At 41.8% G+C, this 25,929-nt stretch overlaps 1 protein-coding gene across 3 annotated transcripts in view; it reads left to right on the plus strand.

The window, feature by feature from the left end:
• LOC137373908 (cysteine-rich motor neuron 1 protein-like) overlaps positions 1 to 25,929 on the plus strand; it is a 359,636-nt gene that overhangs the window by 248,630 nt on the left and 85,077 nt on the right. For 2 of the 3 annotated variants that reach the window (XM_068039487.1, XM_068039489.1), the window contains exons 3-4: positions 1,743 to 1,985; positions 11,865 to 12,047. In XM_068039487.1, the coding sequence (XP_067895588.1) occupies positions 1,743 to 1,985; positions 11,865 to 12,047 (426 nt within the window). The remainder of the gene's footprint in view (positions 1 to 1,742; positions 1,986 to 11,864; positions 12,048 to 25,929) is intronic. The other variant, XM_068039490.1, reaches the window with a different exon arrangement.

The following is a 25,929-nucleotide window of genomic DNA, read 5'->3' on the forward strand; positions in this document are numbered from 1 at the left end:
TGCTGTTGCTCCTGTGCCCTCGCAAGGCTCAATTAGGTCTCCCTGCTGATCTCAGAGGGATGAGCAGCTTCCGGCTGTCGCAGGAACCTCATCAACAGCTCACTAAGGCACTGTTCCATGGAGCTCACTTTCTCTGTGAGGTTCAGCAGGGCCTCCAGGATTGGGCCCTCCACATCAGCCACCAATCTGTCAATGGAGGAAGTCGGATGCACAGAGGACAGGGACTGTATGTTATGGCCGGGGTGGAGATCTCCAAAGTCTGCACCAGAGCACGCAATGTCTCCAGTAACTCTGCCAGATCTCCACACACCGCACACTGCACCTGCAGCATCTCCCGCCGAATGGATGACATCAGAGGCTCATCCTCAGCATAGGGTTCAGCAATGGCCTAGCTTCTCTCAGTCCTCCGAGTGTCAGAGACTACGGCCAATACTACCGTTGACAGCTACTCCGGCACTTGTGCGGTACTGGCACCAGGTTGTGACCATGAATCCAAGGATGCACACATCCCAACCGAGGTGACTGTTTCTGAGTTTGCGCTTGGTGCGGGGAAAGGATGTGGTACTGCACCCACTGAGGTCCCCTCCTCATCCTCAAAGGTAAACGGATGTGCCTGGCAGCTGCTGTATTTCACCTGCAGGGGAAAACAGAATGATCAGTTGTGATCAGCACTCCTGACTGAAGGACATGTCATTGACTGCAGTGTGGCCACATGCGTGAGACTTTGAACTTGCGAGCAACCTTCATTGCGGTTGCCTCTCTCTGCCATTGCCACAAGCTGATTCTGGTCCTCAGATGTCTCTGATAGATTAATGTTTAATGGCGGGGTCGCCCCTTTAATTCCTGTTGCACTCCTTTCCCCCTCAGCCAGTTCTATTCCTTCTGCTCAGATGCTGTTCCTCCTAATGTCCTCCTTGATGCAGGTAGCCCTCTCCGAGCCATTGAGGGTGCTGAAAGCCCTCTTAAATGGCTTTCAGCACCTTCTTCCAGCTCTAGCCCCGTCCTCGCTGGCACTCACCCTCCCACCCGCATGCGCCCTTTTCAGACATTAATACTCCACCGAGCCGCTAATTGGTAAGTTAGCACGCGATCAGGACAGCAGCTAGGCACGGAGTGGGAGCGATGTCGTCACCCGTTTCCGTCTCCCGGAACATGGAGCCGCCGAGAGAGGCAAAATTCCAGCCATAGTTTCCCGTACTATGCAAAGACGGATGTACGTATGGCACTGGTCGTAACCAACCCTTTCCAAAGTTTACAAGTTATAGAAGGCCCTTGTAAAGGTTCAATTGCAACAATAGCTTTTATATTTGTTTTTAAATCAATTCATCTCTATAATTTGTTTTTCATTAGGATTGTGGTAATCTTGTACATCATTTCAAGGTAGTATGGTGAGTTTCAAGGATGAGACGTGTACATTTGTTCTTAATTCTAAAAAACAGTGAAGCTGACCTGTTACTTCCTGAGTTGATGATGTCTGCTCTTTAGAAGTACAACAGAAGCCTTTTACATTGCAATAGTGAATGGAGTAGTAGTTTATTTTCAATTATGCATATAATAGTAGTCCTCAAAATGGTAAAAGCTGTATACGTTAATCATATATTATCTTGTTATAACAATTGATTGTCTCAAACTAAATCAATGAAATATATTTTAAGCTGTATTTAAAAAGATATATTATCCTGCAATTACTCAGCAGTTCAGTAGAATACAACTTCTTACATTGTTCCTTTTCCTTCATTCAGGGGACAGATTGGATTGTTCCAATGAACGCTGCCCAATACAATTTGAATCTCTTTGCCCTGAAGATTCTATACTTATCAAAGGATACACGCCACCAGGCCAGTGCTGCCCAACACCAAGTGCCTGCCAGTGTAAGAAGGAAACCTGCAAAGAAGAGAATTGTCCTTTTGCTCATCAACGAGTTCTGCTTTCAGAGGCGACAGGAACACCAGGAGAGTGTTGTGATGTGTATGAGTGCAGACCAGGTATTGTTCAAAAAATATATAAAATTTGGCTTTTGTGCATTTCATGTTGGTGTCATTAAAATTTGATCATGGTAGTTGATAGAAAAGATGCAATGTATTGAAGTTTAAAGCAGTGACACTTATTTAAGATTATTTCTGATGAACTTGCATTATATTAAGCGCCCAATTTTCCCACATGTGCAGCACACCTGGTGTGTATTCATAAATAAAAGGAAGATAAAGTCATTCACCCCTTTGAAGTTCGTCACTCTCATACCTTAACTCTTCTATCACTGCACCAAACAGGATCTTGAATAAAGTAATGTTTTGCTTGGTTAATAACCAATAATCACATGACAAGGTGTCATGCAGGTCACCATCTGCCAAGAATGAGGCACATTAATTTTGTCACGTAGACATTAAATCTCAAATTGTTGCTGGCAAGAAGAGAAGGGGTTCCTATCACAAGGAGTTGCCAGACCCCTGGCTGGAAAGACATTTTTGCATACTAGCAGACAGTGTTGGAACAAAGGAGCTATCCCTGGCTCCTAATGTACAGAACAGATGTGGTCAGACCAGATTAGTCACATGACTAACTGGCTGTTGCATAGTTTTGTACTGAGAGTTTTAAATTGGAGAAACAGTGTTTGAAGACAGAAAGCTCTTGGCTCCTGGATTGAATAGAGCCTCTCTTGTCTGCTCACATCTCTTTGTCATGGAACTCCAAATCCCACTGAATACACATGAACCCCAAGAGAGAGAAAAGTCTCCTACAGTGAATAAGGTTTAAGAAGAATACTGGGCCCCAACAAAAAGCAAGACCATATCTTCAATCAAGGACTCTACAGTGAGCTCAAAGCACAGTAACAAAAAAATACGCTCCTCAGAGATTGCCTCAAACTTTTCCGTTTATTTTTCTTCTCTTTTCTGTCCCTATCTGCATGTGTGTATCGCGTATGCATGCTAGCATAGGAGCGTTGTGTATCCGTAGGCGTTCATCGAATTAGAGTTTAAGTTTAATAAATTTCACTTTTCTTCTTTAAACCCAAGAAAGCCTGTTTGTGCTCATTTCCTTGCCTTATAATTGGAAAGCGGTGAACAAGGATTCACCAAGGGGGAGATCAAAATACTGTGTGTTTAAAATTAAACCTGTTCTATTATGACCAGGTGAAGGCTGAGAGGGACCCCTAGACACCTTTCTCACCTGGTCGTAACAGAAGGCCTTAATATTATATTAATACTCTGATGGAAGGTTATCATCCTAAAACTTTACCTCTGTCGCTCTATCCACGGATGCTGCCTGACCCGCTGACTATTTCCATCATTTTCTGTTTTTATTTCAGATTTCCAGCATCCACAATTTAATATTTTTTGAAATCTCAATTTTTGATATCATTCATACCCATTCACAGCTTCCTTGCTCAGTTGCCATTATTAGAGGATAGTTCAAGATCAAAAGCACTGGTGGGATACTGAAAACCCACTGACACATCAAGTTGGCTAATTTGCCAAACTAATCCATGGCAAGTTTAGGGAAGTGTTAATCATTGACATGATTGTTGGAGTGAGTTGTCAAAAAACACAGTTGGGTGTTTTAAAATGGTAGCTCTGATCTCAACTGGAACCATACCATATTGGAGGCGATTCATTGTTGCTATTATTAGATCAAAGCTCTGTTGAGTGAAAAAGAATCATATTGTATTAGGTATCATTTCTGGGCATATTTGCTGACAACACAGCCATTAGGTGGCGCAGTACTGGCACATGCGCAAATGCAGCCTCATCGACTGAAACGTCACTGTATGCAATGTCTCAGGCAGCTGCTAGTAATAAAGATGGCGCTGCTCATTTTGACACAAAAAACGAAATGAACCCAAACCCCCTCAATGGCCACGATCGCTGCCTCCATCCCCCTCGATAGTACCCCGCGATCGCTGCTTTCTCTTTCCCACTCTCTCCCAAAATCGCCGCTTGCTCACCTGCTCGCCGCTCCATCCCGCTGTTACATCTTGCACCCGTTTTCTTGCCACTCCATCCTCCGTTCTCTCCCGCACCTGCCTGCTCACTGCTCCATCCCACTGCATCCATTTGCTCGCCATTCCATACTGCTGCGCCCGTCTGATCGCCGTTCTCACCCGCCGCTCGCTCCCTGCCTTGCTGCCCGGAAAAACGCTGGGCGTCATTGCGGGATCGGTGAGGTGGGAAGCGAGCGGCGAGCAGTCGGGAATGGGAGAGAATGACAGGATGGTGCAGGGAAGAGAAAGGGTGATTGAGGCAGCGATCGCGGGAGGCAGCGGTGAAGAGAAGTGGCACTCGTGGGAGGGAGCAGTGAAGAGAAGTGACGATTGTGGGAGGGCGCAGGGTACTGTTGGGAGGATGGAGTTGGCAATCGCGGTCGTTAAGGGGTAAGGCAACACTCTGATGTCATTACGTGGTGACGTCGTCGCGCACGTGCACGGATTCCTACTGGCAAGCTGTCAAATGTTTGGATGCACTGATGACATCGGCGATCGCTCTGCACATGCTTTACATTGTGAGGAAAGACTCTGATCATTTATACATGGTAGCATATGTGAATACAGTGCCCACCACTTAAACAGTGTACATTTAAATTGGGCAAATAGCACAAACTAATTTCCATTACCATTATTGTCAATGACAAAGTCACCACTTACAGGCAATTTCAGGCAGAAACAAGTGTTTAGTATATAGTTCACACCTTGTTAAAGTGTGCTTAGTAAATTCCATTACACTTGACTTAATTGAGGTGTACAAAATTATGAGGGGCCTAGATAGAGTAGACAGGAAGGACCTGTTGCAGGGAGCACAGATTTAAGGTGGTCGAGGCAGAAACCCTCTACTCATTTAAAAGGTACCAGGACTTGCACCTGATGTGCTGTAACCTGCAAGGCTACGGACCAGGTGATGGAAGGTGAGATTAGAATGGGCCGCTGTTTTTTTCAGCCAGTGCAGACAGGATGGGCTGAATGGCCTCTTTCTGTGTCGTAACTTTACTATGGTTCTAATAATAGACCTTTTGGTGTTTGTTTGTCATCCGCTACCCTTGTCAAACTTCAGTGAAGTTCAATTTCCTCTGTTGCTGCTACTGTCTCTACTGTTCTTTTGCAGGCAATTATCCTGCGAAGAAAGTTCGGGCAAATGAGCAATGCAGGCTAAATCAGAGTTTGCCTTTTCTGTCTGAAATACCAATGACACTGTGTACAAGATATCTTGAAGGAATTTTGTTTTGTTCATTTTAAGGTTTAATCAGAACGTTTTGATCATGTAAATTATTTGTGTATAGCGGGCAAATCACAATAGCACCAATACGTCAGCAATAAGCAGTATAAAGCTCTATATCTAACAATATACCATGCAAACTGATAACTTAGATATATTGAAATATTGTATGACGAATGCAGAAAACACATACAAGTAAATAGAAAACTAATTATTTATCTTTTTATTATGCATGCAAATGCATTATTTCATGTTGAACCATAACTGAAGGACAAGGAATCACAAATACAAATTGGCAAATGACAAGTTTATGAATGATGCCAAGAAACATTTCTTCACATGTGTGACTCGTACCTGGGGAGGTCCTCTCTGTTAGTTATGGTTGTGAGACTAAAATTCTGAAGTCATTCAAAACGCGGCTAGTGGGGAATAAAATTAGAGGGTATGCTGGCCTTGACATGTGAAAGCAAGTAGTTACACAGATCTACAGTATACAAAGATGGCGATCGGGGATACTGGCGCTGAGGGGAGAACGAGACATGTCCAATGCATTAACCACTGGACTGAGGAGTAGAAGATCTTTGAAGTAGAAGCCAAGACTGCACTGACTTTTGTCAGGAAATGCTGACACACTAATCTAGAAGCCTCAATATGCTGCCGATTGGTGTGAAATGCTAGCAAGGGGCATGTATAGAAATAGCTTCTCTTATCTGCACTTACCTTTTGAAATTTTCAGCAAGAAGGAAGAGGGAATAAAATACATGGAGGGATTGTGAGACAGACAGGGAGAATGGGAATACAAGAGAAATGGGGTGAATGAATAAGTAAGGTAATGAAAGATGTGAGAGAAAAAATGAACATGTGGATGAGAGGACTGAATGAGACCAGGAGAGCAGAAATGAGAGAGATGGAGACCAAATTTGGAGTAAAACTGTAGGAACCATTTATTTTATGGAACAAGTTTCAACACTTCTTCCACATTAAACTTATAACCACAGTGGAAATATCAATGTGCAAACTGGTATATTGTATTTCAAACCATTTGTTTTTTTTGGTCTCTTTTTTTTTGAATGGTTGGCCATCCTAAAGTAGCATTTTGTTGATTTGGTAGGAGCAATATACAAATAGTCCCTCAAAGTCCATTGGCAGTATTTATCTCACACCCTGGGCTGGGAAGAACACAGGTTTGAATTCTAGTTTTGGAGAACCTAATTTTTTTTTTTTTTACAGAATTTCAAACATGGCACACATCCTTACAAATAAAATTTAATTTGATGACATATCTTAGTGTGGACCAGTTATAAGTGAATGAAGGCTACCTTTGGAAGCATATGTAGTGAGAATATTTGCATTTGTGAAAGAAGCATGTAAGGGAACCAAGACTAGATTCTGATTTGAACTTTGACACAAAAGTATTTAATATACTTGCAGAATCCACCAGAGTCAACATTGTAATTATCTTTCACCGCGTCCTTGTCCATATTGCCTTAGCCTGCATCTTGTTATGCCTACGAAATGTTACGAGGACAATTATGTCCTGTCTGCACCTTTTTCAATGGATTTGCACCCTGCTCCATTTTCAGATCAGGCCTGGGCTGATGTTTGGAAGCTCTCATCTGAAGCAGGTGGGAGCTTTATAAAGTTATGCCAAAGAAGATTGGGAGACACGTAACTCTATTTCCCAGTCCATGGATGCCGAGGGCACAGCGCTCCTGAAATATACTAGCTGGAGTCGTGCTCAGTGAAACCTTAAGGCTGAAAGTCCTTTAAAAGGCCCACAAGTTTTAAAGCTGAGTGGTTTTATAACTTCTCGGCAGTCCCTGAGATTATTTTCTCCTGCTGTTTCTTCAGTATTTTTAAGCCCTGGTAGGAAGACAGGAAATAGGAGCAGGAGTAGGCCATTCGGCCCTTCGAGCCTGCTCTGCCATTCAGCTAGATCATGGCTGATCTACCTCAACACCATTTTTCAGCACTATCCCCATATCCCTATGCAATTATTTTTTTTTGAAATTCTTCCTTTGCTAGTGGAAATAGGGGGTCCTCATAGCTGACATGTTCAAAAAAGGTGGAAGGAAGCCCAACAGGTGCTTTGTGCCTTCCTTTCCAGCATGCACCCTCACCCCACATCTGCAGAGCTAAGTAAAATAACCTTACTTTGGCAGATATGCTGGTGGGGGTTCCTCTTTCCAAAGAAAGTTGCACCGGCAGACATTACAACAAGATAGGAACCTGAATTATCTTCAGATGCAACCCAATCATAGACCTCCTCTGAGGTTCAACAAAAAGCTTGCTGTTTGTTTCTGTCATCCCTATTGTGACACTCACTTAACTTTTAATTTTCTCCGAAATGCAGTTTCCCTTTTCCACCACTATACTTTTCCCTAAACTTCAGACCAAGACAACACAACCCCCTGATCATATGCATGTCATAATGTAGCAATATCGCAATGTACAAGAATTGAAGTTATACCCATCATTTAAATCCATAGGTTCACTGATGAATACACTCAAGAAGAGCACATTTTCCAATTTCAGTAAGCCACATGAATTATTGAAGTGCTGTCATTTCCTTGAATTTGCACATGGAATTGTGAATAGTCATTCAAATGAGTGGAGGTGAGAGAATTGAGTGCTATTTGTCCTTCACCTTTCAGATAAGATTAGCACCAGTTCTAAACCATTTATGTCTGATGTAAATTAACAACAGTGCCTTTAAAACCAAAAATGTAAAGATTTTTGCAAGGAAATGATAGTCCTTCATTAATTCATGTAGCTTACTGAAATTGGCAGATTTGCTCTTTGAGTGTATTCATCTGTGAACCTAAGGATTTAAACGATGGGTATAACTTCAATTCTTGCATGTTGTGATATTGCTACATTATGACATGCATTTGATTATGGGGTGTTGTGTTGTCTTGCTATGAAGCCAACCCAACATTTATCCACCACTAAACCAGCCTTGGTGCTGTTGAGACAATCTAAATTGGATTAAACTTAGAAACCTGATACTGAGATTTCTGCATCACCTACAGGCTAGCTTGCTTTTAAATTTAAAAAAAAATAGTTTTCTAGGTTAACTTGGCATATCATAAATAGAACAAAATAATATTGCAGTCTGACTAGCTATAAGAAAATCAAAACTGGATTTAGAGGAGCTAAAACTTAAAAATCAGGAAATTTTCTGTTTTTGATTCAAGTTTCCAGCATTCACAGTATTTTGGCTTTATAATCCAATGCATGTCACAATGTAGCAATATTAATACGTGCAAGAATTGAAGTTAGACCTGGATCATCTAATTCCTTAGGTTAACAGATAAATACAGTGCTCTATTGCTAAATTTGTTCAGCGTATGCAGATCCGTCATACAATTCCAGTCACTTTAGAGCTCTTGGTAAATGCACTGTTGGAATGCATGGGTATTCCAGCTTCCAGCAAAGTGTGCAACACCGTCACGTGGGTGTAAGCAAATAAATAATTCATTTTGCATCATGTTATTGCCTGCTGGCTAAGTGTATTGCATAAAGACTCAGGATTTGTGCTAACATGTATTGACTAAGAAACCAGATAAGAAAGGATGGAATGAGCTGGACTTGCATCTTCATGGAATGGTGTCATTTTCTAAAAAAACATGTTCTGATTAAAACTTTACAATCATAGTGAAACAACGACATGGCAAAATTCCTGTTTAGTGAGAGTTTACGTTTGGCCTGTTGCTCGTGAACTGACCCAAGGAATAAAACTTATCACCTGCACACCATTTAAATTGGTTGGCTGGTTGAGGTGAGCGAAGCCCTCTGATGGTATCTTAATTGAATCTGAGACAAGTTAGGTTAATATTGTTGTGATTTCTACATGGACAGGTAGAACGTTCTACCAACATTCGACTTCAGATCTTTGAACTCATAACAGCAAAAAATGCTGAAAATAATCATTATCTCCTGGCTTTTCATTGGGATGATGACATCGCCCACTCTACTACTTTCTGGACATTGGAAAAAGAACAACAATTTTATTTTTGGATTTGATGCTTCGAATCAAAAGTTTGAGTATCATCTTGCTTTATTTACATCCAGAGAATGTGGTTTTCAGTAGTTGATGCTTATATTTGCAAGTCTGTGCTGACTTGTCTCTGTTGCAGAGCTTGTAGCCCTTGATTTTTTTGAAAGGAAGAAATAAACTTTTTAAGTGGATGATGAGTTGAAAGATGATGTTGAACTTAAGAGCACGATGGCAATGGTATGGATTGAACTGATGCTGTTGAAGGAAGAGATTGAGAGCACACATGAAGTAGCGCTTAGAGTTTATAAATTCCTCAAAATGCTCAGATGAAATATCACTGAGATATTGGTGATCATAAGTGAATCCTAAATAGAGGCTGGGAGTAAATTTGACTGGAACCCGCATGGACTGGGTTGAAAGAGGAAGAAAGTGTTCAGTAAAGAGATGTGGCTGTGAAAAGAGGTCGAGGCAAATTCAGTCTCCGAGTGAGGCATTCTTGGAAGCCCCATGTAATTGTCGGTTCAAAGCTGCAGGTGCTTTTGAGTGCTAGATCATGAGGGAATTCATTTCCAATAGGAGAGCAAAGGCAGAAATACCAAAATTTAGTATACAAGACTGAAGATCAAAGTAATCAATTAGGGATATGGGATAGCAGCCCCCATTATGTTTTTTTCATCTGTGGATATAAATGTATTGACTTGCTAAGCTGTGTTAGGTCAGTCACTGTAAAACTGCTTAGGCTGTAAAATGTCTTGAAATAAAGTGCAAAGTTAAACAGGTTTTTTTCTGGTCACATGCTTGAGCTGAAAAGTTCAACAGTTCAATGTTGGGAAAGGTTTTAATTTTTTTTTCCATCCGAAGGGTGAAAAATAATTCCCTTCAGCGCTTGGTACTAGCTTGATTGTGGCTGACAGGAAAGGGATCAGTGTTTTGATAATAAATGTCTGCAGTTCTTTTCTGACCAGTGTTGAAGTCTTTTGTGTTGGCCTTTTTGAGCCCACTGCAGATTAAACCCACATGAATGCACTGACAGCAAGCTGACATCAAACGCCACTGGTTTGGAGAAGATGGTTTTCACTCTGAGTAGCTCAGGCACTCATCCACAAAAAGCTTTCATTGCCACGAATGCAGTGAGAAAAACTGAATAGAGCAGGTTGACGGATTCATCAAACATTTTACACAGAATTACGCAGTTCAAAAGAATTGTGAATTTTCCACTCCTGAGAACTGCTTGGAATTTGCACACCAAGACACCAATGACCACAACTTTTAATTTTTCATCGAATTTCTTCTGAGTTGTATGAGTCAGCACTTTGCTTATTTTTAATCTTTCATTTGTGCCTTTTGCATGCAGTTTGACTTTTGCTGTCTGTAAAGAACTAGGATGTGTATTCAATTCGGGAGGCTCAATAACTTCAGTAGGACATTCAATTTCTATAAATAGATTTATTTATCGTAGTGCTTTGCCCAAAATACAACAGCTGGTGCTATAAAACTTTTTAAATTAAAAGCAAGAATATGCAGCTGCCGGCAGTCAGAAACATAAACAGAAATTCATTTTGCCAAAATGCTGTGTTGTCTTTTCTTCACAGATGCTGACTGACCTGTGGGTGTTTCCTGCATCATTACTGTATAAAACACATAGAAGAAGGAATCCAACTGTTGGAAGACAAAAATACAGTTACAGAGAGTTACACTAACTTCACATTTCTCAACTGGTCAAATGATTTCTGATTGTTTTGATGCCCTGCAGACATTGAGAGTCATATCCATTTTTATTATGGGGGCGTGGGGGGCAGGTGGCAGGTGCGATGGGAGTAGGGTGTTAGGCTGGGGAATTACCCATGTTGCATTTTCAGATTTGAAGCCTACATTAAAAACTGCGGCCTTGCTTTTGGGACCAGATGTAGATATTGATTGGCTGCAAGCTTGCTTTGCAGACACTAATAGGTAAACTCTTGATGGTGTTTAAAGATGGCTTGCATTTATTTAGCAGCAGTATAATTGCAGGAATTGAATATGTTCTGAAAGTTTATAAAAACTATTCATAATATAGTAATCCAGCTTCTGTTCAATGCCAGACCATTATTTGAACCTGGATGTGAATATTGTAGATTTTTAGTGTTTATGGCATAAACCTAAACTTCAATAGGGTGGAACAATATAAACTGAGAAAATCAAAGCTGGTCGATTCAAAGCAGTCAGTCTCGGGTTGCTTAAATAAGATTGGATCTCTCGTTCCTCATGATCATTAAAATATTTGCACTGAATAGATCTGCTAGAAATCAGTAAGCCAGTTTCATTTACATCAAAACCATTTTTTGAGCACAAATATGTTTAGTTTTTATGATAGTAGGGAACGTTTCTTAGCTAGTTGAAATTTCAGAAAAAATTGTTCTTTGATTTTCCTGTTTAAACTGCTCACTTCACTGCAATAAGCTGCCAGAACAGAATAGTGCTTTATACAAGGAAGATCTGTAAAATGAACGTGTCGAGGAAATACTGTGGACTGCACGTTATCCTGTACTGGAAACCTCTGTGGCCCAAAAATTTAATTTCAAATTAAATCCTAGTATCGAGGAGATATTGCTTGAACAAAAGTTGAGGAAAAGTTACACAGTGAGTGCTTATCATTGAAATATTCCTGATTTTTCTTTCAGAAACCACTCGTAAATGTATCTACAATGGCACTGGGTATACAGATGGAGAGGTGTATCGCATGGAGGCTTGCTGGTTCTGTCGCTGTCGCGGTGGGATCTCATTATGTTCGAAAGCAGAATGTGGAGAGTTGAAATGTGAAAACTATTACATCCCTGAGGGAGAGTGCTGTCCAGTTTGTCAGGGTAAGTTTCCACTGACCAGAATGAAGGTCTAGATTATAAACTGGTGCCTCCAGCAAAAAAAAATTAAGCTATAACCCGCTGTGTATGTTGTGTTCAAATTACATTGTTCATATATGATCTAAGCCATTGTCTTGCTCCAGCAATGATTTAACAACATGGCTACTGGCTATAGTTTTAGAAAATGATCAGACGGTATATTTCACTGAGTAACCAAAATAATTTCACATAACCAATGAACAACCATGAGGGAAACCTTCATAATGTATTTGTGTTGATAAAGGAAAGGAACAGTGTTATGTTTAAGGGACATTGTTTTCCTGTGGGAATGTGGTTTGGTAACACAATAGAGAGTATAAGCCAGTTCCTGTGAAACAGTCATTTGCATTTGTAGTGCAGGGAATGTATTGAATACAGCTGATTACCCCAAAGCAATATCACAGATGGCTAGATTTATGTTTCAATTATGCCTCAGTCTTTAACTAGAAATAGATTTGTTTCTAACTGTTTCCAAAGTAAATTTTAAACAAAAACTCCTGTCACAGAACTAAAAGCTGACATTTCGATGTTGATACATGCACGAAAGAAAAAGGAGAAAGACCAAAGTTTACAAAGGACAAAGAACAGTACAGCACAGGAACAGGCCATTCGGCCCTCCAAGCCTGCGCCGATCTTGATGCCTGCCTAAACTAAAAACTTCTGCACTTCCGGGGCCCATATCCCTCTATTCCCTTCCTATTCATATAGTTGTCAAGATGTCTCTTAACCGTCGCAGGTTCCAGGCACTCACCACCCTCTGTGTAAAAAAAACTTGCCTCGCACATCCCCTCTAAACTTTGCCCCTCGTACCTTAAACCTATGTCCCTTAGTAACTGACTCTTCCACCCTGGAGAAAAAGCTTCTGACTATCCACTCTGTCCATGCCACTCATAACTTTGTAAACCTCTATCATGTCGCCCCTCCACCTCCGTCGTTCCAGTGAAAACAATCCGAGTTTTTTCAACCTCTCCTCATAGCTAATGCCCTCCAGACCAGGCAACATCCTGGTAAACCTCCTCTGTACCCTCTCCAAAGCCTCCACGTCCTTCTGGTAGTGTGGCGACCAGAATTGCACGCAATATTCTAAGTGTGGCCTAACTAAGGTTCTGTACAGCTGCAACATGACTTTGCCAATTTTTATACTCTATGCCCCGACCGGTGAAGGCAAGCATGTCGTATGCCTTCTTGACTACCTTATCCACCTGCGTTGCCACTTTCAGTGACCTGTGGACCTGTACACCCAGATCTCTCTGCCTGTCAATACTCCTAAGGGTTCTGCCATTTACTGTATACTTCCCACCTGCATTAGACCTTCCAAAATGCATTACCTCACATTTGTCCGGATTAAACTCCATCTGCCATTTCTCCGCCCAAGTCTCCAACCGATCTATATCCTGCTGTATCCTCTGACAATCCTCATCATTATCCGCAACTGCACCAACCTTTGTGTCGTCCGCAAACTTAATAATCAGACCAGCTACATTTTCCTCCAAATCATTTATATATACTACAAACAGCAAAGGTCCCAGCACTGATCCCTGCGGAACACCACTAGTCACATCCCTCCATTCAGAAAAACACCTATCCACTGATACCCTCTGTCTTCTATGACTATGACTCTGTCTACACTATAACTTTTAGTGTCTTTAATATTTCAAATTCATTTTGAGGACAGCATTTGTGGCACATAAATTTCATTTATTCAAATCTCGCTTTGTAGAAAAATAAGTAGCCAAATATTTCTGTCCTATTGTGGTGATATAAATATGTAGGTTAAAGCAATGGCCCTGACTTGGAAGCCTGAAACTGCAGTTGATATAGCTCTTTTAAGATAGCAAGCATAAATGGTTGTTCAACCACAGTGTAAATGCATTTGCTTCAGGTTTTAAAAGTTTCCGTGGTATATACCCCATAAATTGATGAGCTTAGAATTTCTTTGAAAGGTCGTTTCATAGTCAGCCAGGTTCATTGTGCACATTAGTTCATTCTTCGGGCTGAATTTTGTTCAGCTCCCAACGTCAGGCTCCGTGGCAGGGGTGGCCGGAAGATCAGAGGGGTAGAGGCCCGCCATGGAACCCAATGCCGGGATTTCCAGGCCCAATCCTCCTAGTGACGGCAAGGCTCTGTAGTGGCCCCTCTGCTGCTCGGTGACGGGACCCAACTTTAAATATTTGAATAAATGTTATGAATACATTTAAATATAATTTCCCACGATCTTACTGTCTGATCGGATTTTCCATGCGAGAGGCTGCACTCATGTGCCTTCACTTTCCCGTTCAGGGAAAGCTGGTGCCACTGAGGAGGGGAAGGGGGGAATCTCAGGATTTTTTTGGTGCTGTGGGGGCGGGGAGGGGGGGTCAACCTTGCATTTGTAGTGTGGAGGGGGTGTGGGGAGAGGAAGGGGTGACCTCTACACTTTTTGCAGTTGGTGGGGTGGGTGGGGGGGGGGGGGGGGGTGTTGGTGAGCAGGAGAGAGGTGACCTCTGCACTTTGTGCAGTTGCGGCGATAAGGAGTCAACTCTGCAATTTAAGCGTTTTGGGGGTGGGGAATGAGATGAACATTTATTTTCGGTGTAGTTGGGAGGGTGGTATGGTGTTCAACTCTGCAGTCTCTGTGCAGGCCCGGCAGCCCTTTAAAAATCGCACCAGTGCCTGCGCAGAGACAGCTGTGCCATTCAAGGCATCGCCGAGGTCACCCCCTCTACGCGATTGTGGGGGGCGGCCGCCCTGCATATTTAATAGAGCCACCGTGCTCAAGATTGCAGCGGCACCTACGTGCCTGCCACCATTTTTTCACTCGCTGCCACTCTCAGCGGTAGGAAAACAAAGTTCAGCCCTTTATCTATTTATTTCTTTTATTTAGAGATACAGCACTGAAACAGGCCCTTCGGCCCACCGAGTCTGTGCTGACCAAGAACCACCCATTTATACTAACCCTACAGTAATCCCATATTCCCTACCACCTACACTACAGCCAATTTACAATGGCCAATTTACCTATCACCTGCAAGTCTTTGGCTGTGGGAGGAAACCGGAGCACCCGGCGAAAACCCACGCAGTCACAGGGAGAACTTGCAAACTCCGCACAGGCAGTACCCAGAATCGAACCCGGATCCCTGGAGCTGTGAGGCTGCGGTGCTAACCACTACGCCACTGTGCCGCCTCTTTGGTGATTAACTGAGTTCATACAGCACAACTGCTCAAAGTCCAATAAATAAATTGACTATTTGTGCTGTAATGCACAATTTCAAGTATGCAACAGTAATTCATGAATTTTGTATTATTTCAATTGTACAGACTTTTATATTTAAAATTTGGAGTTTTTTTTAAAGCTACTCAGTAATAATTTTGGACATGGAGAACGTTAATCATGAGGGAATAAAGGACACCAAGAAGCAACATACCTGGAGGGCAACAGTACAGGAGTAAGCATATACAAGTGGTGATTGTGGGGGATTCTTTAGTAAATGTGATCCAGAATCCCAGATGACACGTTGCTTCCCAGGTGACAGGGTTTTGGAATGGAGGGGCCATGGAGAAATTACAGAAGGTTCTGGAATAGGAGGGCAAGCAGCCATATGTAGTGGTTCATACAGGAACCAATGGTAGGACTAGGTTCGAGGTTCTGAAAAAAGATTTGAAGAGTTAAATTCTAGATTAAGGGACAGAACCTCTAGGGTACTAATCTCTGGGTTACTGCAGTGCCACATTGTGGACCAGGCAAGGAAAGATTAGAAATAAAAACGGAAAATATTGGCAAATGGTCAACAGGTCAAGCAGCATCAGTAGAAAGAAAAACAGAGTTAATGTGGGGAATTTTAACATGGTGGAGTCCGTGGGTTTGGGTGCGGGCTGGGAGCTAAAAACAGAGGAGATTGACAGAGCATCGAGAAGCCGACTCCTGCCAACTTCTGCATTTCACTTGAGTGCGTTAGGATGCATTCACGTAGCCCCCTTGGAAGATGCGCGTTGCCAGTTAAGATACACTCAATTAGAGCAATATTTCAACTCCCTTTTTAGTTTTACCTTGGGTCTATGGGTTTCTTGGGCTTCCTGAAACTTTCCAGTGAAAACAAGGCAAGAAGACAGCGGCAATTGAGGGGACTGAATCAATTTCATAGAAATATGGCAATAAATATTCAGTACTCACAACTGCTTTCTTACCTGCCAGAGAGTACTTTTCACAGTACTTTTTCTGAGAGAAGGCCACAAACAAAAACAAAGATTAGAGGGTACGTTGCTCTCTACCTCACTTTCTTCCTTCAAGACCTACCTCTTTGACCAAACCTTTGATCATCTGGCTGAATATCTCCTTATGTGGCTCGGTGTCTACTTTTGTTCCATCACACTTCTGTGAAGCACCTTGGAATGTTTGATTATGTTAAAGATGCTTCATAAATGCAAGTTGCTGTTGTTACAGATAGAAGCTTAATTTCCTTGATATGCCTGAATACCTCAGGAGGCTCAGGTTGTCACATCAGCAGATGTCTGCAGTCTCCTAGAACAAGACCGGCTCTCTGGTGACCGTCAACTTTTTATCCTTTGGATCCTTCCAGAGCTCTGCCAGGGACGTATCCAGGTGGCCCATAAATGCCAGAGCCAACAATTTTGTCAACAATTGTCTGCAACGACGCCAAACAAAATGAGCGAGCTCTCAGGTTTGCAGCTTTGGCTGGCTTCCCATAGATGCAGGGCATCATCACTGCACACAAGTGGCAATCAGGCACCCACAGAACAACCAGGAAGGCCTTCTGTTCCATCACTGTGCAGCTGGTGTGCAACCGCAAAAGGATCGTTCTTCAGGTGTGCACAAGATTCCTGAGCAGCTACACTGATGCTTTTGTCCTGCAGCAGTCCAAACTCCCTGATGTCTTCAGACCTGGAAGCAGACTTTGGGGGGGCTGCCAGGAGACAAGTGATACCCACTTCAAATTTGACTTATACCCGTCAGAAACACGGCCAATGAAGTCCAACGGTACTACCGTGAATGCCATCTGACCACCAGATGTGTGATCAAACAAGCCATTGGCATGCTGAAGATGCACTTCAGGTGCATAGCCAGATTGGGCACCCTTCAGTACGCGCCAGCCATGGTCTCCAGAATGATCATGGTTTGCTGTGCTATATACAACATTGTGCAGCAGTGAGGCTTGGACCTGGAGCAGGAACAAGACAGAGCTCAGATGCTCCATGGATGAATCAGAGGGGCAGGATGGAGAAGGTGATGAAGTCAGTGTACCCCACCTCCCACTCCCAGCTGCTCACATTGCTACCCAGAGTGCCAGGGATTCCTTTATTAATGCAAGAAAATGCAACAACCATTCTTAACCACTGCACCCTGCAAAAAGCAATCCTCCAAACAACTAACCATCCCTTGAACGTTTGTCAATTTGTCCCCATCAATTCATGTCGTCAAACAAGTTAAAAAGCAACTTACCAAGCAGAATCCAAAAATGGGTAAGATGGAAAAGTGGTGAAAAATAATATTAATGTGACAAAAATAAACAACAGAAAATTATCAACAAACATTTTCCCATACAGCCCCATACAAGTGCATACTCTTGTGCAACTACAAAAAGCTTGATTTTCCCCTTCCTATAAAACCTGTGTGGTGCAACGTGTGTGACTTCAGCAGAGGTAGAAACAGGCTTCTCACATCCTAGCTGTGGCTGATGCCCTTTGGATTTTGGAGCCGTGGGGCAGATTCGTCCATTGGGAGACAAGGCAGTATGCGAGCTATTGGGTGAGCTGGGGGGCTGGGGATGGGGGTGGGCAGCAGTTAAGAAGTCGAAGTGCTTTGCATGGATCCTTCATTTCCATCACACCTTTCACCATCAAGCCTCTCATGGCGCAGTTGTAGTTCATTACTACCACTGTGCTCGAGAGCATCTTGGTGCAGATCAGTGTGGTCCTGTCAGGCTAAGATATCTGTCAAACTATTTAAGGTGGCAGACATGTTGATTTCCAGTGTCTGCACAACTGTGGTCAAGGCATGCAGGCACTCATTTGACAGGAGTGGAATGACAGATCATCTCAATGGCCTGCAACATCAACACGGTCATGCTTGAGGCAGACTCCTCCATTCTGTCAGCAAACATGATCGGTGGGCTTTGAAGGCTTGTCAGTGCATCACACACTATCTGCAGCTGCTCAGCGATTCTCCATTTCATCAACCGCCCCCTGTGTACTGCATCTGTGTCCAGCAGAGCTTGGAGCAGGCTGCATCCTCTGATATGTACTCTGCACCGTTGAACCTGTTGCCACCATTTGCTCTTGCTCCTTTGTGAAGTGTGAGTCACTAGGTGAAACCCTAACTATTTGCCTAACAGATCCCACTGGCATGTGAGTATCTGAGCTGGTGCATGCTGAGCATGAATCCTCTCACAGTGTACCCTCAGGAATCAGCTCCTTTGAGCAATCGTCTGTGACCTCCAGCAACTCCTGCAGTGTGTGAGAAGGCCATGATTTAGTTGTGGTAAAGTAAGAACATGTTGCAAGATATCATTTTATGAAGATGATCACTCGCTATTGAAATCAAGTCAATGACCTAATGGGTATGACGTGGGTGGCTGAAATTGTAATTTTGAATACTAATGGAATCAAGGGCTATGGGGATAGTGCAGCAAGGTGTAGCTGAGGCAGAAGGTCAGTAATGATCTCATTGAATGGTGGAGCAGTCACAAGGAACTGAATGACCTACTTTTCCTATTTCTTATGTTCTTATTTGTCACCAGGTAACTGGGAGATCCCTGTAACCCCATCTCCAAAGGCCAGGGATGCCAAAACTCCACTGATCTCCAGTGTCGCCTCCTCTACAGTTGTTAGTTGTGAAATGTGTGGAGGTCCACCTCCAATTCTCTCCCTCTCCCTGGTGTTCTGTGCTATCTTTTCCACCAGGCCCACATAAGGAGATATTAGAGCAGATGACCAAAAGTTTAGTCAAATAGGTAGGTTTTAAGGTGGAAGGTGAGATTTAGGGAGGGAATTCCAGAGCTGAGGCCCTAGGCAGCTGAAGGCATAGCCACCAATGGTGGAGCACTTAAACTGGGGATGCTCATAAGGCCAGAATTAGTTGAGCACAGATATCAGAGGGTTGTGGGGCTGGAGGAGGTTACAGAGTATGGGAGGACTGAGGCCATGGAGGGATTCAAAAACAAGGATTGGAGAACCAAAGACAATTGAGTCTTCCCAATATTTAATTGGAGAAAATTTCTGCTTGTCCAGCACCGGATGTCAGACAGGCAGTCTGATAATTGAAAGGCTGGTAGGGGTTGTCTACTAACATTCCAATAGTAGCAGTTTGGTAAAGGATATATACATACAGAGATCAGGGAAGCATGAGGGGGTGAGGATGGTGCAGTGGTAATGTCAGTGAACTAGTAATCCAGGACCCCAGGCTAATACCCTGGAGACGTGGGTTCAAATCCCACCGTGGCAGTTGGTGGAATTTAAAATTCAATTAATTAACAAATCAATTCCAAGTTTCTTTTATTAATTTGAAAGCTGGTCTCAGTAATGGTGCTGTGAAACTATCATCGATTGCCGTAACAACCCATCTGGTTCACTGATGTCATTTAGGAAAGGAAATTCGCCATTCTTACATGGTCTGGCCTACATGTGACTCCAGACCCACAGCAATGCCTTCTGAAATGGCCGAGCAAGCCACTCAGTTGTTGAGGGCAATTAGGGATGGACAACAAATGCAGGCCTTGCCAGTGATGCCCACATCCCATGAAAGAATTTTAAAAATGTAGCAAAAGCAATGTGTTTATAATGGGAGATTTTAATGATCACACAAACTGGGAGAAGCTGAACAACTGATGTAGTAAAGGCAATGAATTTCTAGAATGTTTTCAGAATGGTTTTCTGGGACAATATATTCTATCCCCATATATGGACAGGATATGCTAAGTAACAAACCAGAATGAGTTGTTAATTTGACTGTAAGAGAGCATCTTGCAAATAGTGACCATAATGTGATTGAATTCAACATGGTGTTTGAGAGGGAGTAGCAAGAGTCATAAACCAAGATTTTAAATTTCATTGGGATGAGAAATAAATTAACTGCAATGAACTGAGCTGAATTGTTAATCGGTAAGGCAACAGATGGATCTTGACTTTGTGCAGCAAATGTAAAGTGAGCTGGCTCTATTCTACAATTGCACAAACTCAAAATCTACCCTAAACAATGGAAAGTATTCAAAGAAATGTATGATGCAATATAAAATCAGTATATATCCATCAAATGCAAAGCTTCCACTTGTGTTGTTAAGCAACCATTGTCAATAAAATGAGGTAAGAGACGGTATTAAGCTAAAGAAAAGGTTTACACAAATTCAAGGTAAAGTTGATAATCCAGCAGACTGGGAAAGTTATAAAAAGAATCAAAGGGACAAAAGGTACAAAATGGAATGGGGAAAACAATTACAAAGGCTTTCAAAACTAACAGCAAAAGTTTTTATAATTATAATTGCCTAAAAATTCCTGTTAGTCACAATGAGGCTAATAGCGCTTACCGTTATTTATGTGCAAATGCCACAGCAAATTATGTCAAGGGCAGATGCACAATTAAACATGGAAGTTGAAAAGTTGCTGTCGGAAATGCACCTCTCCACCGTTAGCTTTTCAAAAATGGTAGTCGCTGTTTGGCTTCTCACTGAAATGCATTGAGCAGTGTGAAGTTCCTTTCCTTGTACAGTAGATACGAAGTTAACTTGTACAGAAAGTTAAGTTTTTAAAGATGTGATAGCTGTTAATTACTGCCAAGTCAACCTCTGACACTGAAAATTAACTATTACAAATGTGGAGTTTCATTTCTTCAGGTTTAATTGTTGGAATTTTTTTTTAAATTCAAATTTTTAAAAGCTTGTCTTTTCTTTCTGCTTCTCTTTCTAACTCTCTCAATCCATCTGTCTTTTCCTCTTATTTCTCTTTCTGATTTGACATTGGATTCACCTGTTCTAATTTATAGATCCTTCTTGGTCCTTGCGCTGTTAATTTCAGAATCCTTCAATCAAATTGTTTAAAGAGATGCATAGCTGCTTTCCCTGTTCACTCAGGTCCCAGATCCCTTGCACAGGGTGCTGCACCATTTCCATCTTGCACTTTCAGCAAAATATCACTGATACTACACAGGCACAGGCAAGTTTATCTAACAGTGGGCGCCATTCATTGTCCTGCCACAGCAATATTTGCGCTTTTAAGAGAAAAGAGTAACATGGACATATAAAAGACAGGTGCAGGTGAGACAATAAGGAAATTGTGAGTACTTTGATTCTGTTTTCACAGTGCATAAAGAAGACAGTAGTAAAAGGGAATCTGAAAATAAGTCAACTGGAGAAATGTAATGGCTTTTATACAAGTATAAAATTAACAATGGAGAAAGTAATGGGATTTAAAATGGACAAGTTTCCAGGAATTGATGGTTTCCATCCCAAGTTATTAAAAGAAATAGCTGAGGAAGTTGTAGGTGCATTAAACATAAATTTCCAAAGTGTTTTAGATTTAGGAATTGTGAAAATATCACTTCATTATTTTCTAAAGAAAGGGAGGGAGAAGCCAAGTAACTACTGACCTGGTAGTTTAGCACCAGTTACAGGGGAGTTACTGGAATCTATCATCAGAGACAGTGATTGAGCGCTTGGGCAAGCCTGATCTGATCAAAGACAGTAGGCATAGATTTGTGAAGGGTAGGTCGCATCTGATTATTCAAGTTGAAATTTTTGAGGAGGTGTCTGGTCTGGTGGATAAGGGAGGGCCAATAACTTTCACCGATGGCTTTCATCTACATGGGCTTTCAGAAGGCATTTAATAATGCTGTACAGAAAGGACTTTCAAAAATGGAAGTGCCTGTAATTAGAGATAACCTTGTAAGATGTCTGTAATTGCTGGGAGGTAGGAGACAGGGTTAAAGGGAATGTTCTCTGATTGGCGGGATGTGGCAAGTGGTTTTGCCGAGGGATCTTTTTTTTAATCTATTCGTTTTTATGGGATGTGGGCGTCGCTGGCCAGGCCAGCATTTATTACCCATCCCTAATTGCCTCTATACTAGGGCCTCACCTTTTTACCATGTATGTTAATGACTTACATGAAAATGTATATTCAAATTTGCATGTTAAGTTAGGAGGCATAGTACATTGTGTAGGTAGGAGCAGGAAATTACAAAGCTACATGGCCAGGCAAAGTGACTAATCCACTTTGTGGTCATCCACTTTGGATCCAAGAAAGACAAATCAGAATGTTTCCTTATTGATGAGAGACTAGAGACTGTGGAGAAGTAGTCATGTTCAAAAACCACTAAAAATTAGTGGAAAGGTACAAAAATAATCAGTAAAAAGGAGTGTAAGCCTTTATCTTAAGAGGGTTAGAATACAGAAGTGATGCTTCAGTTGTATGTTGTGTATTATATATTGGCCTTACAGTGCAGATTCACCAAAATGATAGAGTTTAAAGGGTTAAGTTATGAAGACAGATTTGAGTTCAGAAGGTTGAGGAATGATCTAATTGAGGTATTTAAAATGATATAATTAGTGTCATGCAGACCCCCACCTGCCAAGAATGAGGCATATTAATTTTGTCATATGAACATTGATTTTAAACTGTTGCTAGAGTGAAGAAATTACTTGTTTGAAGATCACCAGACACTGGGCTAGAAGTACATTTGCATACTAAGAGACACTGCTTGTGGAGACAAAGGACTATTCCGTGCTCCAATTAACCCAAATGGATTTTGATCACCAGACATTGAAGGTGTAAGGAAGCACATTCCAGACACTGCTAAGGTAATACAATCCACAACCTCACAGGAGAGACTGTTCCAAATAAGGAGCTAGTCACATGACTAACCTGGGCAATCTGGGGTTTTTGAATTGTGCCACAGCGTAAAGGGACAGAAGGCAGTTCACAACTGAAGCTGGAACAAGGAAGTCGCTCACTCTCTTCCGCCTTCTCCCAAGCCACCAGACCCATGGAAGACACGTACACCTCAAGAGAAAAGACTCCAACATCAAAACAAGTTGAAGTGTGAACTGGGCCCCAACGAATAGCAGGACCTACTGGCAACCAAAGACTCCACAGCAAACTTAAAGGACTGTAACTACCAAATATTGCCTCAACCTTTTCCCCTTTATTCCTTCTACTTTTTCTGTCTCTATCTGTGTGTGTGTTTATCGCGTATACATGCTAGCATGGTTGCATCACATATTCATAATCGTTGACCGCATTAGAGTTTAAGATTAATAAACTTCTACCTTTCTTGTTTAAATCTAAGGAAACCTGTCTGATTTATTTGTCTTACAATTGAAGCAGTGAACAAGGATTCACTGAAGGGGGAGCTAAAATACAGTGTTACTAAAATTAAACCCTGTTATGGTTAAACCTGACAAAGGATGAGAGGGAACCCCTAGACCCCTTCTCACCTGGTCGTATCAGTAGATGCAGAGAACCTCTTTCTTTGGTAGGGAAATCCAGAACAAGATGGCACAGTAAAATTAGAGTTAGGCCAGTTATGAATGAAATCAGGAAACCTTTTGTTTTTGCACAAAGGGTGGTGGAAGTCTGGAGCTCACTTCCCCAAAAAGGTTGTGGATGCTGGGTCAATTGAAATTTTCAAGACTGCGATCAATAAATTTCTGTTAGGTAAGGTTATCGAGAGATATGAAACAAAATCAGGTAAATGGAGTAGAGGTACAGGTCAGTAATGATTTAATAGGTTGAATGGCAGAGCAAGATTGAGGAGGTGAATGGGCTAGTCCTGTTCCTATGAAGCTTTAACTTACTACCATACAGCAAAGATATGGCGATTGTGTGGCATGCCTTTGGTACGAATAGTAGCTCCATCTTTCTTTTGTAGCAGCATGTTGAATTATAATTTGGTGGCTCTGGAAGAATAATTTAATCTTCATTGAATTATACGTCCAAACACGTGAGCAACAGCCTTCATTGCAATGCTAAGGTTCCATGAAGGAACATGGTACCAGTATTTAAATGGGTTGCTTCCATAGCAGTTTGAGAGGGAAAGTGATATTATCATGTTCTGAATAACAACATAGCACAAAACATCGTAGAAACTGTAGTGCCTGCTGTTACCTCGCAAGGTCTTGCACTTGTCTCCTGACCAGTTAGTAAATATTCTTTTTGCAGGCATCAGGTGAGGGAAGGTTTTTGAGCAGAAACCCTTTTGGGTTAAAGTGGCTCCAAGAAGATGATGGAAAAACCACTGGGGAGACTTGGTAATATAATACCTGAGCCAGGTAGTACTCGATCTGCCAGCCTGCTAGCTCGTTATTGGAATCTGGTGGAGTTGGCCTATCACTGGAGCTGAGATTCTTGATCCATTTGGCCCCAGATAGCACTACAAGCCAGTGCTTTTACTGGTAGTGTGCTTCTGGCTAGGGAAGCTTACCACTGCTCTCTGCTGGTAGGCTGTGTGCTTTTTGCTGTTTAAAGTCCAGCAGATCTTCTATTCACATGTGGGGATCCTTCAACCTTGGCTATGCCAACCTCTGCTTAAGCTCTCTGGACTTGAATAATATGGATTTCTTATTGGTTTAATTTGGTGGTTTTTAAAAGTGTCGATGCATGTCTGACACCTCACTAACCAAAAAAGGATAATGTAATTAGAATTAAATCTTGCTTTTTTTTTACAAAGTTCTTCATTTCAGAAGCTCCAACAAAATGTTCAGGCATTCATCAGCAATGAATAAATTACTCCTATAATTTTAGTCCAGTATTTGTTGCAGCTTTGTGTTTATGTTCAATTTAAAAGAGACCAAAAAAAGAGATAATGCCCAAACATTCACCTTGAAAATAAGCAAAAATTTGAATGCATTTACGGAACAGGAAGTACTTGTAATTGGAACTTGTATATAGTTGTGTCACCACCTCTTAAGCTGCACAGAAATAACTGTTAGTGGTATTTCAGGTGGGCTATTATAATTTGGATTGTTTTCAAACTTAATGATGACTATTATCAAGGATAGTATTTGTTCACTGTCAACTGTGAACAACTGAAAGGTTTTGGAAAGCAAACTATCCCTCCGTGACCTAATTCAAGTTTTGGAGACAGGCAAAGTTGGGTGGGGAGTCTACAGACCCATTGATGAATATACTAATTATGACAAAAGTGAATGTACCTCACAAAGGATTCAGACTTTGGTAAAATCACATTTTTGCAATCTGCAAGTTGAGAACTGGCATAAATTCAATCTGCCTTTCTGGGAAGATTTCAGTTTGTTCAATTCAACTCTCAAATCTGTCCCTTTTTATACCTATCAATGTGTTGCTGAGGTTTGTTATAAACTCATAACCAGCCTCATTTAAAAAAAAAACATGCTGTCATGTTTCCATGACTGAACTAGTACCGATAATTGAACTCCTGTATTTGACCACCTGTAAAGTGTTATGAAAACACCACATGCCAAATGGGAAATATTAATTTCATCAACTGAAACTTTGCCTGAGACATTTACTGGAAATTGTTACAAATAACTTTTTAAAAAGAACAGCTAGCAGCCAAGATGGCCATGAACATTTGCATCTGAAACACCAAAGGATTAGACTGGAGACAAACATGAAACTCAGCCTAGCCAGGACAATGGGGTGCTCTCTGTTTCCATTACCTGAGATAGCCTGATTAATGTGGTCAAGAGCCATCGACACCCATTGACTTTGAAAGAGCCAACACCCCATCAAATATCTCTGGCAGCCTGAGGGGGGAGCCATGAATTTCAGAGAAAATTCCAGAAGAACATTATTAAAATGCAAAGAGGTGGTCATGCCATGTGACTGCTTGTGCAACTCTGGGAGATTGTGAATTGTGACTGAAGGTCTTCAAGGGAACAGCTCT

The sequence above is a fragment of the Heterodontus francisci genome, chromosome 9, assembly GCF_036365525.1.
Source record: "Heterodontus francisci isolate sHetFra1 chromosome 9, sHetFra1.hap1, whole genome shotgun sequence".
NCBI classification, from domain to species: domain Eukaryota; kingdom Metazoa; phylum Chordata; class Chondrichthyes; order Heterodontiformes; family Heterodontidae; genus Heterodontus; species Heterodontus francisci.